The sequence below is a fragment of the Gobio gobio genome (assembly GCF_949357685.1).
Source record: "Gobio gobio genome assembly, chromosome: 20".
In the NCBI taxonomy this organism is placed as follows: domain Eukaryota; kingdom Metazoa; phylum Chordata; class Actinopteri; order Cypriniformes; family Gobionidae; genus Gobio; species Gobio gobio.
The window spans coordinates 13,923,240-13,938,555 of record NC_137113.1 but is presented as its reverse complement, the minus strand read 5'-3'; the positions used below and the strand labels follow the sequence as shown (position 1 = coordinate 13,938,555).

Here is a 15,316-nt window from a genome sequence, read left to right as displayed (position 1 = left end):
TTTGATGATGCATACTATATACAGGCGAGTAGATGAGGCAAGAATATGAATGCAACGCCTTTTCTTTATAATGGGTTTCGATGGGGAAAACACCTTACGAGAAACCTCGTGTTGCACTAATATTCTGTGTTCATCTGCTTTCCTGTACAAAGTATGCAACATCAATAAGGTGTATATTGAATTTGGTATTTTAATGTCCCTGTCTTACTGCATTAATACTGACTACAAACCTGGTAAAACTGACTGGTGGGCAATGGAGGAGAGCCTTGTTTTGCCCTCCAGGTGGGCGTTCCTATAAGCGTGTGACGACACATGAAAACTATGAATAAGTGCTCCTTTGCCGCCATATACTGTTTATAGTGGTATTTTCATGTCTTTGTGGCAAACAAGCACTTTTATTTTAAAAAGTGGCCTACACCTTTAAACTTTTAGTTTTACAAATCATCAGATTAAAAATAACATTAAAATTGGATAATATTTAGAGTTTTGTAGTGCTGTAAAAGTGTGAAGCACTTAAAAGCCCTTGAAAAGTGCTTGAATTTCACTCTCAAAAGGTTGAATGAACCCTGAAATGAATAATGACAACATTCAAAAAAACGTTTATAGACTATTTCTTCCACAATACCATGGGATGCTACATTAAATCCATGGTGAATGTTTATTATTTGTGGACTGAAACCCCTGAACTTCATTCATGCAACAATGGTTTCTCCTGGTTTCCATGCCAGCTCTGCTTGATCTAATAACAGAGAATTCTGTGGTGAACGCTTGCCACTAGATCTCACAGTAGCAATGTTATTAATTCTGTGGCGAATTCAAACGCTTTCTCACTGCATCTCCCAGCGCTGTGTAGCAATGGTGTCATGTGATCGAGATTGGCTCGTGTATGAGCTTGCACTGAGCTGATAAACAGTCCCCGCAATGCAGCTCAAACGAGTAGCGCAGGTCCGTTCTGCTTCCGTTTTGTTTGTCATTGATGTTTCTCATATGTAACAGAAATTGCAGCTCTTATCAGTTGGGCAAAACAACAAAATTTAGTTGCACCAGCAGGAAAAAAAGGTCGCAGTCTGGAGCCCTGTGATAGTAGTGGTGAAATACCTGCTTGGTTAAATTTCCTTTAAGTTACCATTTTAAATTCCTTACCTCAGCTATGTTGCTTGAGATTTGTTGGTCCATTTTCAAAGATTCTGTCAGATAGGAGAGCAGCAGGGCCTGTGGGTCTCCTCCAGTTTTACCTAGGAAACGAAGTCCAATCTCCACCACATACACTGCATCACACACATGAGTGAATGAACGTAACATTGATCTCATGGAGCTGAGCAGAGAGCCCTTTAGTGGTTCCTGTCAATCAAATGGGAAAAATTAGGCTTCCTTAAGAAGAAAAAGTTCTTTCAGTAAGTGGAATTTCAATTAAACAAAAATATATTAATAAATAATTATAGTAATGATATCACATTATATTTCTACAGTATGTCACCCTTAACCAGAGAAATTTGCTCTGCTGAGGCCTACTGTTTTTGATCAAACGAATGAAGTGCAAAGAGACTGAAGGAAATTACCTGAGGTATTTTGGCTCTGACCTCATTGAGGATTTCTATGAAATTCTGATGGTGTCTTCTCAGATATTTATCAGTGTCCTGCATTGAATTTAGAATTTTCAGTGAAAAGTAACCAATGAATCTGGTCATATGTTGATATCTGGTTGTACACCAGTTGGATAATATGATTTAAAATGAGTGGACTCACTGTTTGAATGCGTGGTTTGCCTGCAAAAAATCGTCTGCTGAGTTCTCTCTCAATTGCCTGATGGTCATAGGAGCTGACTGTCTGCTGACCCTTCTCTAGTGTGTAATGGCAGTTAGCTAACACCAGAGGGAGCAACTCCCTCTCCGGGTGACACAGGGCAAGTTGGCTCTCGGACAGCGCCACCAATGGAACTTTATAGTCACTGTAAAATAAAACGCAACTAATTGACATGCATCAATAAGACATTGAAAAATATTTAGTGTGCTTCTCAAATGGAAGGCTGCATCCTAGCAAGGCTGCATATCTTGACTGCCACATCATCAAACCCCTCAATTTGAAGGATTCTTGAAAGGCTTCTTTCGTTCTGCATCTTTCATTCAGCTCAATTCGAAGGATTCATCATTCTTCACGTCCTTAAATCAACCACAATCCTTTGCACATTTTTCAATTCACGGAAAAAGAACTGATGGAAAGTCAGCACTGAGTTTGTCTGATTTCGGATATGTTTGTTTTGATGTAAATTAATCACTCAACACTAAACTGCCAATAATGTAATCACTGGGAGACCACAGATGATTGTCATTCACTGTATTGTATTAAAAGAAAGCCAGTTAATATAAAGATTTAATATTTATAAGAAGTATTCTTGCAAAATTTGTATTTTCATGCCGTGACCTTGGGGGCGGGAACATGTGGGACGTAGCGATGTGCACTTACTAGACCATCTCATTCTAGCATTTCCACCTCCACGTTTTTCCACAGCTTCACTAGAATAAAGCCTTACATTTGAGAAGCATCCTTAGACTTAAAAATATGTAAACTCGTACTCTACCATTAAAATGGTCTCAACTAGTACAGGTTAGAATGTGCTTTTCTTTCTTACACTTGCATATACACTACAGTATGCATAAAATTTATCAAAAGTGACAGTTAAGACTATTACATTGTTACTGTGTGTGTGTGTTGTGTGTGTGTGTGTGTGTGTGTGTGTGTGTGTGTGTGTGTGTGTGTGTGTGTGTGTGTGTGTGTGTGTGTGTGTGTGTGTGTGTGTGTGTGTGTGTGTGTGTGTGTGTGTGTGTGTGTGTGTGTGTATTAATATTGATTTTATACAACATTTGAATATTAAGTGACTGTTTTTGCTATTTCAATGAAAAAGTGTTAAAGAAAGCCATAGCAGAACTGCAGTAAATTTTGCTAATGAACTCTCACCTTTTGCTCAGACTTTATGCTTTACAGAGCTAATGTGTGCTGTGAATCCAAACATTGCTTCAGTACATAATAAATTATTATCATAATGAAACTAAATACCGGACATTTTCACAAATGTAGAATGTAAATTTTTTTTATGTCGCGAAAAAGAGTAATGGCTAAGTAATGGCTCCTGAAAATTCAGCTTTGCCATCACAGGAACAAATGTCATTTCATTTTAAAATATATTATATAACATATATAACAGTTATTTTAAATGAATTTTATATATATTTTTTTCTTTAAAAACATTAAAAAATCTGACCAACCCCAACCTTTTGAACAGTAGTGTAAACTCATTCTCAAATACACACCTGTCTTCCAGGTGACAGAGTTTTCTGGCTTCTCGCACAAGACTGTTGTGGGTCTCAGACAGAAGATCTATGACTGCGTGGAGACACGAGCCTGGTCCGCGACGACTCAGGGACAGAAACTGCCCGGAGCTTTCCTTAGTTAGATCTTTTTCACAAAGTGCAGAATCCAAACCCACTGAAGCTAAAATAATAAAACAATTCAACAGGTTAGCCAAATTATTGTTTTTTCTATGTAGGGATGCACAAAAAAAATCGGTCTGTTATCCATTTTTCATTATAATACATTATAATGTTGTGCTGTCTAAATTCACTTGTAGCGTTTAACACTTTTAAGCATTTATCCCTTTGTTTCACAGACAAGGCTTAAGTCTATAGTCCCAGACTAAAATGCACGTTTCAGCTGTTTTAATTAAAATCGTAAAATATGTCAGTGCCATTGTTTTATCTCAAGATGCACACCAGTGATGTTTTTTTTCTAAAGCTACTTAAATGTCCTAATTGAACTAAGGCCTAATCCTGATTCCTGGCTTAGTCTAAACCCTGTCTGTGAAACCGGGTCTACGTGTTTTAAATGTATAACCTCTAACAGCTTACTGTTATTGGATATTTCCATTCTGAGTTGGTTCCACACCTTCATGAAGATCTCTACTCTTTCCAACAATAATTTCTTCTGGTGGCCTATAATTAGAGTACAGTAATGTTACATATATACAAAAGCTTCATAAATCAATCAACTAGCTCTCTCCACCCGTGAGTATAAGCATGACAGACCAGCAGGAATACTGTGCAGCAGTGAAGCGATGGTGTGGGTTTGGGTCTCAGAGCCTGAAGGAAGCACTTTCATTAGATCAGACAACAGGGCAGCAAGAGCCGGCAAATGGATCAGCTGTCGTATGCAGTGCACCTGATAAACACACACATGTGCATATACTTTTGGGAACATGCTTAAAGACAACATAAAATCATGTTTGCAACTTCCACAAGGACCTGGATATGTCTTCACTTAACGAACCTTATTGACAAAAAGCGTAAGCAGGGCTGCTTTACTTTGGTCTAATTGCTGCGATAAGCTTTCCACCGTTAGGACAGGTGAGGGGCTCCAGAAGGCAGAGTGGTGGGTGGGGCAGTTAGTGGGGAGGTTAAGGATTTTTTGAGGGTCTCCCCTCAGCATGTTCATCAGAGGGCTGTCAGAAAGACGGTTATCAGCTGCAATCAGCTCCTGTGCACGGGCCAACCTCCTGTTCATATCCTGAAAACAGAGATAAAGGTTGATCGAAGCAAGTACATGCGGTTATATGACTCAATAATACTCATATATACATTTTTTAGGAGTTAATCCAGGGCTGTTCAAACTGAGTCCTGGAGGGCCACTGTCCTGCAGAGTTTAGCTCCAACTTGCCTAAACACACCTGTCTGAAAGTTCCTCCTCCAGGAGCAGGATTGGACATCCCTGAGTTAATCTGTGTTTTTAAAGACTTATGGTTTAATGTATCCCCTTGACATTTATCAGTATCAAGACTGACCTTTAAAACAGGACTGATGACTGTTTTACACACTGTACTCTCCCACTGCTCTCTGGACTTGCGTGAAGACAGATCCACACCAGCACCTGATGTAGAGAGGATTTTTTTTTTTTTAAACATAGCTTCTCCAATTGCAAATTTTTTTCCTGTATTGTTACTGTTAATTAAAACTAAAACTATTAAAAATTATTTTTCTGTAATTGAAGTAAAGCTGAAATAAAATATAAACATTAGTTGAAAAACGTACACAGAAAATAGAAATATCGCTGTCGCAAATAATTGAAATAAATACGTTTAATTTGAAATAGTACAATTACTAAACCTAAAAATAAAAATAAAGCGATACATAAATATATAAAAACTAAAAATGATATAAGTACGTAACAAAATGACTAAAATGTCAACCAAAATTAAAATAAAAAATAAAAGCAAATTCAACACTGCAAAAAAATTTTTCTTACTAAGTATTTTTGTCTTGTTTCCAGTCCAAATGTATAACAAAATATAACGAAAAACAAAAATATTAAACAAGAAAAGTATTTATAAATACTATAATAGCATATAAATAATACTAAAATAAAAAAAATTGTTACTAATGTAAGTAAAATGCATGCAATATTGTCAAAATTTCAAGAAGATTTAACTTTAGTCAAGATTAATATGGATACCTGAGGTGGTCACTAGAGATCTGCTGAAGATCAGATGAATTAAAACGGCAGAGTCATCCGTGTTAAGATTCAAAGTCTTCCCAAGAACTTCCATGTCCTTCTCAATATGTTGCCAAAGGAATTCATTGACCTCATTAACAGCTGGTTTGATCATATTTCTGATGCCCTGTGAAGAACCAAGGCCTTTAGAAAACAGTGCTTTTGATTCGCTAATGCTAGTGGCCCACTAATTAACTAAGTAGTTGCCATTATTTGGATAAGAGTAAAAAAAATTTTCAAACACACACACACACACACACACGTTGGGTTTTCATGTTTTGTGGGGACTTTCCATAGGCGTAATGGTTTTTATACCGTACATACCGTATATTCTATCCCCCTACACTGCCCCTGCCCCTAAACCTACCCATCACAGGAGACATTCTGCATCTTTACATTTTCAAAAAACATCACTTAGTCTGATTTATAAGATGTTTTCCTCATGGGGACCTAAAAATGTCCCCACAAGGACAAGGATTTCGGATATTGCCATCTTTGTGGGGACATTTTGTCCCCATAACGTAGGGATTACCAGTCCACACATACACACACACACACACACAAGGGAGTTAGCATGTAAAACCACATCTAAAAAGTCAACATTTGCACACGCATATTGCCATTAGGGTTCCTTCAAACCTTTTTACCTGTGGGTGATGAATGGCCCCTTGTAACATGGCCAGGTGAAGACACAGACGGAGGACACAAGACTGTGCTAGAGTGAGATTCCTGTTTGGGGCTTCAGACCGGTTGTCAGCCCGTCCCAGTATATGTCCAGGTTGTGTCAGGTCGTTGACTCTATTGACTTGAGTAAAACCTTCCACTGGGTTATGGTTCTGGCCTCCTATAGGCACTCCGCAAGTGGCACAAGATGACAAAGCCACTGGTTTACCACACTAAACAAGTGGAAATAAATAATTAATTCATCATAATCTTCCCAGATAATAGTCTCAATTCATTCAAATAAAAATAAAAAATTCTTCTCACCTCTCCCACAAAGCATGCATGACCATTAGAACAAACTATAAGATCGGAATGAAAATCAAATAATTTTAATTTGGTGGCATTTAAAGACATTTTTGACTTAATTGTCTTAATGGACATGTCATACTTACAGTACATCTGTGGGGGTTTTCTCTCATTGAGCCACTGTCGGGCCTCACTGGTATGGTCATCAGGCATTGTGGGTAGGAAGGCTTCCTGATGATGAGTAGAGAAGCATGGCTATTTTAATCATCATCCTTATCAATTCAAAAACCAAAATATGTAATATTCATTAAGTAGTGGTCCTTACTGTCATGCTCTGCGGTTGAGAGGCAATGTTGTAGAGGGGAATTAGCAGTCTGTTTCCACTGTAAAACACTGCGCTCGCATGCACTAGGAGCTCAAGTACAGGACGCCGCTGAGCAGGTACATCTGCACTGAGTCTCAGGGAAGATCCTGGACCTCCAATCTGATTGGATAAGAGAGCAGTGCAGAGCTCTCTGGCATGCCCTAAGATGTTATCTCTAATAAAGTCCTCCAAGAAGCTGATATCCTGTTGACAAAGAGGAAAATGTAGGTGCTTAAGTCTGCCAGGTGTGTTTTTCTGAATCTTATAAAGTATACGCTTCCTTGCTCAAACATGTTACTATTTAAGGTTGCATGAAGTTAAAACATCAGATTGATAATATGTGAAACTTTGTCGTTATTTCAAATGTCACCATACTTGGTTTCTAGACCTATGTTCACTTGAGTGATAAAATTAATAAAACCTAACCTAACACTTACCTGTGCTTGAGGAGATATAGCTCTTTCAGCTGACATGAAGCGACAGGTGACCTGCCTGAACACAGCTAGAGTCAGCAGGACGTTTTTCTCTGGGCCAGAACCATCCATTGCCTGAAAAAAAGCAATATTTTTTTTTTTTTTTTTTATGGAATTGACATTTTCATTCTGCAAGGATGCACTAAATTGATCAAATGTGACAGCAAAGACATGTATAATGTCACAAAAAATTTCTGTTTCAAATAAATGCTATTCTAATCCTCAAAGAATCCTAAAAAAATGATGTTTTAATACAGTACACAGGGCTCGACATTAACGCTTGTCCGGGACAAGTGGATTTTTTGAAGGGGCAAGTGAAAGAGAATTTTACTTGCCCGATGGACAAGTAGCCTGATAAAACGTCATTAACAAAAATAACTAGGGAATCACCCAAATGCAAGAATGATTCTGCATTCATTACTGTAAGTGGCGATTGACAGTGAATGATAATAATGTATAATGAACTGACGGTAATAACGTTGCACTGTTGACGCTCGCGCAGCCTCTCGAGGAGAAATTGAAACAAATGTGCACCGCACACACAGAGAAACTCAGTTAACACACTGCCGTAAAAATGTAGAAATGTGGAGTTTATTTATATTTATAACAGTTGCAATGTCACATTACCAAGAGTGCTGTTTTCCTGAATAACATCACGACTGAAAATGACACTGATTTCATATGACAGCTCCATAAACAATTATTAATATTAAGTCACTTACATTTTGATGCAATATTGAGTTTTTTTGTTCCATTTCAGCAGCGAAAATAGTTCCAAAAGATCACAGCAGAACGCGTGTCACAGCAACAGCGTGTTAGTGAATGATTCAGATGAATCGATAGAATCAAAGATTAATTGAACTATTCGTAAAACGACTGCCTTATTCTTGAATGAATCAGCGTTTGAACGAATCGACTCAATGACTCACTCATTCAGACGGTCATCTGCTGCCACCTACTGGTGGTTTAGTTTCATCTTTCCAGCATTTTTTATTTGTAAATTCAAAAAATATTTAAAACTATCTCATAACATTATTTAATGCAGTTGTAATTTTTCAGTGTAAATTATTTAATTTGACTGGTAACAGCCAGTGTCGTCTTCTAATTTAATTTATTGATCCAATTTAAGAATATAAAAGGAAATCTAAATCATAGCCTATATTTAATAAGATTAGGGGGAAATGCCCTTTATAAAAGGTAAAAATATCACAAATATGCATATGTCAAAGCTGATTGAACACTGGTGAGAATATTGCTTCAGAAAAAAATGTATTTACAACACACACAATTTATTTATTTATTTTTCCGGACAAGCACATATTTTACTCGGACAAGTGGATGACAGATTTACTTGTCCGAAGGACAAGCATGTGAACAAGCTTAATGTCGAGCCCTGGTACATCAACAAACAACTTGGCACTCGAAAATGTGTCCTTAACCCTCTGGGGTACTTCAGGTCAAAAATGACAGTCAAATGCTTTCCATTTGTTCTCTTTCTAAAGCAATGTTCAGGTTTGACTGTATTATAAAGTAAAACGGGCACTTCAAATTTCCAATTTTTTTTTACAACCACTTAGACTTTTCGAATCCTGTCCCCAATTTTGTGGGGTGTTCATATACCTAGTACCAATAAAGTCACCAAGTTTCAGACCATTCCGATGAAGCTACGATTTTTTTTTTTTCAATTATAAAATGCTTCGGGTCATTTTTGACCCAAAGTACCCCAGAGGGTAAACCAACCAACCAAACAAACAAAAAACTTGACAAAAATAGTCTTTGAGAATCTGTTATTATATATTAAAATCAACAACCTGCAAAAAATTGGAAATATGGGCAAAAATCACTAGAATTCACAAGCCTTTCTACAGAGAACTGTAAATCCACTATAGTGGTAAAAATTTTGCTATTACGTGATACAAATGCTCAATGTGTCCAACGGATGGCACCGATCTCATTTAAAAAATTGCTTTCATGAGGCCTAGGCTTGACTCTAAAATGAAATACAGCTTTAATAATAATAATAATAATAATAATAAATTATATATATATATATATATATACATTTTCTATTATATTCAATGGGAAAAAATGGTTCATAATGATTGCATACATTTTAATTATAAATCATAAAATTATCTCAAAACACCAAAAAAGAAAAGAAAAAATATTAATGAACAAAAATATATTTAATTGATTTTACTCAAAACATTTTTTATCTTAATCCCGCCCTGTCCTGAGTCCTGAGTGTGACCCATAAATGAAGTACCCCAGAGGGTTAATTAGACATCCGAGAAGTCTTATTTTGAGTCTTTATTTTGTATTTGCTCACATAACAATGTTTTTGTGTGTGTATTGTTTAATGAATATAAATGTAGACACTGACCTGGAGAGCATCTTTGAGTACATGTGTCGTGCCTTCCTGCAGTGCTTCTCCCACTCCATCTCTAAGAATGTGGTATGACTGACCACAACACAAAAAACGATCCACCTCTCCAGGAATCAACCTCTGTACAAGAGAAAATAACAATGATCTTGGAGCAGCTACAAATCCTTTTTAAAACCTCAAACTAATTTTTATTACATAACTATTTAATACTATAAACACCCTAAAAGCAACTTCATTTTGAATGACCATACATGAAGGCGTAGTATATCCACAGGAAATATCCATTCATAATCAGTGCTGTTGATCAGTGCTTGCAGACAGTCCATGCCAGCCTGCCTGTTGAGTGCTCGAAGCAGGTAAACTTTGTACCAGTCGTTGTCACAGTAGTCACACACAGCCTTCACCTGCTCCAAAAGCTTTATCTCCACATCCTCAAAATTATCTGTAAGACACCAAACATATGGAAAGATTGCACACAGTTTTGCTAACATTATCTACTGTTATGCATTCAATCATTGCAATATAACTGCCATGAATCGGTCCGACCAGCAGAACATCTTACCGGTTCTTTGGCCGATAGCTCTAGACAGTATACGGGCAGCAGAGTCCAGACACATTCTGAGGTGAGCCATAGACAGCAGAAACTCAGCTGGGTCATTCTGTCTGGAAGGTGTCTGTTTACGAGCTAGTCGGCTAAGGAAGCTTGCGTTGTCCCTCAGATCTCCATTTAATCCAGAACAAAACAGGGAATCCTGAATAAACATACATCCGCTTTTAAAAATACATGCAGATTTGAAATAATAATTAATGTGGCTGAAATCGGAATATAGCCATTGATGATTATACTTCATTAAAAAAACCAACAAAAGTTTTGTGCATTCCTAGGCATTTGCTAAGGTACTCTGGATGGTTGCAAAGGCATTGCTAGGTGGTCGCTTACTGGCCCAAATCCACCCTCAAATCCACAGGATTTTTTACCTATTTGTTTATCCACCAAACAAAAATCTTAAGTATGATTACATTTGATGAATCATTCATGTCCATGAAACAAAACAGATAAAGCGCCTAAGTTCAGTACTTGAGCAATAGTAAAAATTATACTTGCCTTGGTGAGAGCCATTATTGAGTAAATGTGAGTTACAAAATGGTGAGATTATGACACACCTGGAAACAGTTAACAAAGAGTCTGTAGAGTTCAGTTCTGTCCTCCTTGTCCAGTAGCTTGTTCTCCAGGTTATCCAAGTACATTTGAATATGCTTCTTCATCTGTTTAAAACTGAAGAGATTATCTTATTTCAAACTCTTCTTGATACAAATGAGAAACACTTACTATATATCGCATATTTAAAGTTATACAAAAAAGGTCACATATGCCTGGTGTGTTAAACTGTATGTATGTGTTGTATTGCAACACCTGTATTGCAGAAGGAGTTTAGGCAGCACAGAGCGCACCACAGGGCACTGGTCAACACACTCCAAAAATGGGGTGAGCTCTTTGGTCTTATAAACATCTCCTGTAATGTTTATAAACATGTAAACATAAACATTATAAAGACAACATATTTTAAAGCATATTAGAATAAATCATTTTTTTCTAGATATTTACAATGACTTGGTTGACAAAACTCATCCGTTCATAGCAGTTCTCAAATTATTAGCATATTGGAGGTGAAAATAATGATGACTCGGCCTGTTATGAATTATGAATCGACCTGTTTTTTACACAAAGCTCTCTGTGGCAAGCAGGCCGGGGCCTCAAGTCTCACGGACGAGCTCCGGAAGGATAAAAATGAGAGTGATGGCAGAAGCCGAAGGAGCTGTTGCCGTCCAGAGTTAGGAGTTAGAGGTCCGTCCACAGAGGGGAGTATCCCAGTGCTACCGCTAGGCATAGCAGAGGAGTTTCCCCAGTTGGTGAATGACCGGATGGCAGTGCATTTTAGTAACCGGACCAAAAAATGTTTTTCCTCTCTCCACTCTCTTTTCTCGGTCTCTCCTCATCCTCGTCTCCTTTTCTCTCACCTCGTCTGTCTTTACACCCAGGTGCTGTAGCTGCAAAGGGCGATAGGGCTATGTGGCAAGCAGGGCGGGGCTGAGAGCCATGGGAACTGAGTGAGGCCGGTGGCACGAATGTTAATGAGCATCACACTGGTCTCGAGTCTCATGGAGGAGCTCCGGAAGCATAAATGGAGGAGTGACGACAATGCAAGACGAGAGAGGACCAGGCCTCAACCTTATGTTTGTGTAGCAGCCATCCGTTAGGGGCTGCTGCTTTACTTTCATTTAGTTTTTTGTTTATTTTTGGATTAAAATTTTATGTTAAACACTTGCCGGTAACATTGTTACACTATCATATGTTTTCAGACAACTTGGAATACAGAAAATCACATGGACCCCTTTTATGATATTTGCATGCTAAATTTACATCCTTTTTTAAGCTTGAAAGCTCCTTATTCATTTGCAGTTGTACTGAAAAGGATGAATATAAACAGGATGAGTATATACAGAAATCCACCCACCTTGTGCGAAGATGAGGAGAGAGAAAAGCAGTTCCACCAGGTCCTCTGGGGGGTCTTGATCATCAGTCAGACAGAAGCGAGAAACCACCTCCAGGAAAAATGCATTACAGCATTTTGTTATCTCTCTATGCTGCTTTAGGGCTAAGCTGTAACAGACAAATAAAAAAATCTGACTTTACAATCTATATCTATCAGAGGTTACCAAGAACAAGGAATTAAACTAACTCTATGGTTGTGGAGACAGTGGGTCTGAAGTTGTTTGATAGAGGTTCCCTGCACTTGGGACAGTACTTTGTTCCTTCTCTCTCCGTGGATCTCCTCAAACAGGACAGACAAAACACATGCTCACAAGGAAGAGAAGTGGGCTCTGACAGATCTAACAGACACACAGAGCACTTCACACCATATCTGTGAAGAAAGAGTATGTTTAGAAATAAACAAAGGTTATAAATCATTCAGTAATGCTTAGTAAAGTAAAATGCAGAAATAAATAATATATACAAGTATATAAAAATAAAATGTCAAGGTTTCAGATAAAATCATTTACATCATCTCATATCATACAGCTCAATGAAATTCAAGAGTACCGCAGTTCTCTGCTGATGGACTCATTGTTGTAATCATTGAGTATGCGGATGATTTTCTGAAGATTGTCTTTGCTCCTCAAATCAGGAGACCCTTCCATTAGCTGTGAGAAAAGAAACATAAGCAGCATATATATGCTAAGGTCTTTTAGGGCTCTAGACTCAAATTTGTCACTTTGATTCAGCATCTATGCTGAGAAATTTTGCTTAGCACTCAAATTTTACCATAACAAAAATGGCTTCAGTGTCTTATACAAAAGTAATGAACAATAAGGCCTTGTCCACACTGATATGTTTTGCAGCTTTTTCTCTCAGTTTTGGCCTTCCTTCCACACTGAAACTGAGTTTTTATTAAACGAAAATTTAGCTTTTTGAAAACGCTCTCCAAAGTGGATAACTTTGAAAACATTGTTTTCGTGTTGTAGTGTGGACTGTGAAAATGGAGGTATTAGAAAAAAATGACGCATGTTTAGTCATGTGATGCATATTGTACCGATAGATATACATGTTTATAATGGTATTGTGTCTGTTATGTGCAATTCACTTTCACACAGTTGCTAAAATGTTACTTTGCACACTCTTTATATCACAGTCCTGCAAAGATGACAAATAATTTACTCGCACTTCTTGTCCTGTGGCAAAACATGAGAACAGTTGCATTTTAGACCAAATATATAATGGTGAGTGAGTGCAACCTGGATGCATCAGTGAATGATGAGATATTTTACTAAATAAAATGATCCTGCCAGAAGAATTGCGTGATAGCTATATTATGTCTTGTTCTGTCTGTATCATCTCAGTGAGCTTTTATGAGGGTTTTTGCATGTGCAGTAAGGTGAATTTAGTGTTTTCTAACGTTTCAATGTGGATGAGAAACTTTTGGAAAATGCTTAAAAACGCTAGTGTGGACAGAACCCAGTTTTCTATCCAGAATAATGTAGATGTATCCTAAGCCTAGACTCACCCCATGCAACTGACTGCAGTGTTTCAGAGTCAGTGCTTTTATCCTCTCATCTCCCATTTTCATTTTGATGACCACCTTTTCAACGAAAGCAGCCACTAGCAGCAACTCCTGCCACACTGACCTAAGGAAATTTTAAAAAAAAAGATTTTTGTAAGATATGATTTGAATAAGAAATCATGACATATATGACACATAATATATGACATGGTATATATATATATATATATATATATAGAAATCTTTGTTAATATAACATTTTCAAATGATCCTATTTTCTAATTCTGCAACATTCTTTATAGCTCACTTTATAGTTTCCAGGTGTTTGAGACAGCCAGGGCCGCAGAGGGCGCTGTAGTCTGGACTAAGCACTCTCTCTAAACATGGCTGCAGTTGCTCAACTCTTTGTAAGAAAGTCTGGCATTCAGTTAGTGATGTTATGGGTAGGAGCTTTGTTTCTTCAACACAGATAGCAACAGCTAGAATGTCCTCACACTGTAATGAAACATTAGACATCTCATTAGTTTAAATTTAGTAGTTTGACTGCACACACTGGTCTCTCACTCACTGGTAGTTTTTTTTTTTTACATAGCAGTAGTTTAAATAGGCACCAGCATGTGTTGACCAACTAACTAAGTATTACTGATGAACAGCATAACCAGACTAGCATAAACAATCCTAAATCAACATGGAAATGTATACACCTGCTCCTCACCATATCAGGGCTTTGTATCTTTGATCTTTCTCGTTGGATGATGTGAACCACCTGAGGGTTGAGATGAATGGTATGTGATAATGTTTCCATGCGTGGGGTGTACATTTGGGTTGTTGCAAGGATCCATGATGGAGAGAGTTTAGGAGTTACTGACATCTCCATCTGCAGAGCAAACACACAACCCTGCACTGCAGTACAAAAGACCTGTAAAAAATACATACACACACACACCCATAGATGCCCACATTAGAACATGAAACAAGTAATGTGCGAAAACGTCTCGGGTTATGACTATAACCCTTGTTCCCCGAGAAGGGAACGAGACACTGCGTCATCGTGATGACACTTTGGGGAACGCCCCTTCGCGTCAAGCGTCTGAAGAAACAGTAGAATCAGCCCAATCCGATTGGTGTTGCGTGATGACGTAGTATGTGACGGCATACCCGGAAGATACAAAGAGACGTCCTGAACACAACAGAGATAGCGTTCTTGCGATGAAGCGAGCACTCTGATGATTGGGTGGACACGAGACGCAGTGTCTCGTTCCCTTCTCGGGGAACAAGGGTTATAGTCATAACCAGTGGGACGTCTCGTGAGACGCGAATAGATCCACTTCCACCGGGCCCAACCGCTCGCACATAGCCTCCACCACCTTGGGGTGGAGTCGCCATTCCCCGGGCCTCAGCCCCTGCCTCGACAGGATGTCTGCTCCCTAGTTTTGGTCCCCGGGGATGTACATTGCCCTGAGGGATGACAACCTCCCCTGGGACCACAGGAGAACCTGATGCGCCAGTCTGCAAAGAGGGCGCG

The 15,316-nt window shown here is 38.2% G+C and overlaps 1 protein-coding gene across 1 annotated transcript in view; it reads right to left on the bottom strand.

The window, feature by feature from the left end:
• Positions 1 to 15,316, bottom strand: part of rnf213b (ring finger protein 213b) — a 52,987-nt gene that overhangs the window by 5,421 nt on the left and 32,250 nt on the right. Inside the window, exons 36-60 of the mRNA XM_079801224.1 lie at positions 14,507 to 14,710; positions 14,099 to 14,286; positions 13,795 to 13,915; positions 12,834 to 12,934; positions 12,472 to 12,654; positions 12,247 to 12,392; positions 11,145 to 11,244; positions 10,895 to 11,006; positions 10,293 to 10,482; positions 9,982 to 10,172; positions 9,728 to 9,850; positions 7,309 to 7,419; positions 6,833 to 7,075; positions 6,654 to 6,738; positions 6,526 to 6,560; positions 6,186 to 6,434; positions 5,500 to 5,665; positions 4,832 to 4,917; positions 4,321 to 4,557; positions 4,080 to 4,212; positions 3,903 to 3,986; positions 3,309 to 3,489; positions 1,747 to 1,948; positions 1,560 to 1,637; positions 1,144 to 1,341 (exon numbers count right to left, since the gene is read on the bottom strand). Of these exons, the coding sequence (XP_079657350.1) occupies positions 1,144 to 1,341; positions 1,560 to 1,637; positions 1,747 to 1,948; positions 3,309 to 3,489; positions 3,903 to 3,986; positions 4,080 to 4,212; positions 4,321 to 4,557; positions 4,832 to 4,917; positions 5,500 to 5,665; positions 6,186 to 6,434; positions 6,526 to 6,560; positions 6,654 to 6,738; positions 6,833 to 7,075; positions 7,309 to 7,419; positions 9,728 to 9,850; positions 9,982 to 10,172; positions 10,293 to 10,482; positions 10,895 to 11,006; positions 11,145 to 11,244; positions 12,247 to 12,392; positions 12,472 to 12,654; positions 12,834 to 12,934; positions 13,795 to 13,915; positions 14,099 to 14,286; positions 14,507 to 14,710 (3,747 nt within the window). The remainder of the gene's footprint in view (positions 1 to 1,143; positions 1,342 to 1,559; positions 1,638 to 1,746; positions 1,949 to 3,308; positions 3,490 to 3,902; positions 3,987 to 4,079; positions 4,213 to 4,320; positions 4,558 to 4,831; positions 4,918 to 5,499; positions 5,666 to 6,185; positions 6,435 to 6,525; positions 6,561 to 6,653; positions 6,739 to 6,832; positions 7,076 to 7,308; positions 7,420 to 9,727; positions 9,851 to 9,981; positions 10,173 to 10,292; positions 10,483 to 10,894; positions 11,007 to 11,144; positions 11,245 to 12,246; positions 12,393 to 12,471; positions 12,655 to 12,833; positions 12,935 to 13,794; positions 13,916 to 14,098; positions 14,287 to 14,506; positions 14,711 to 15,316) is intronic.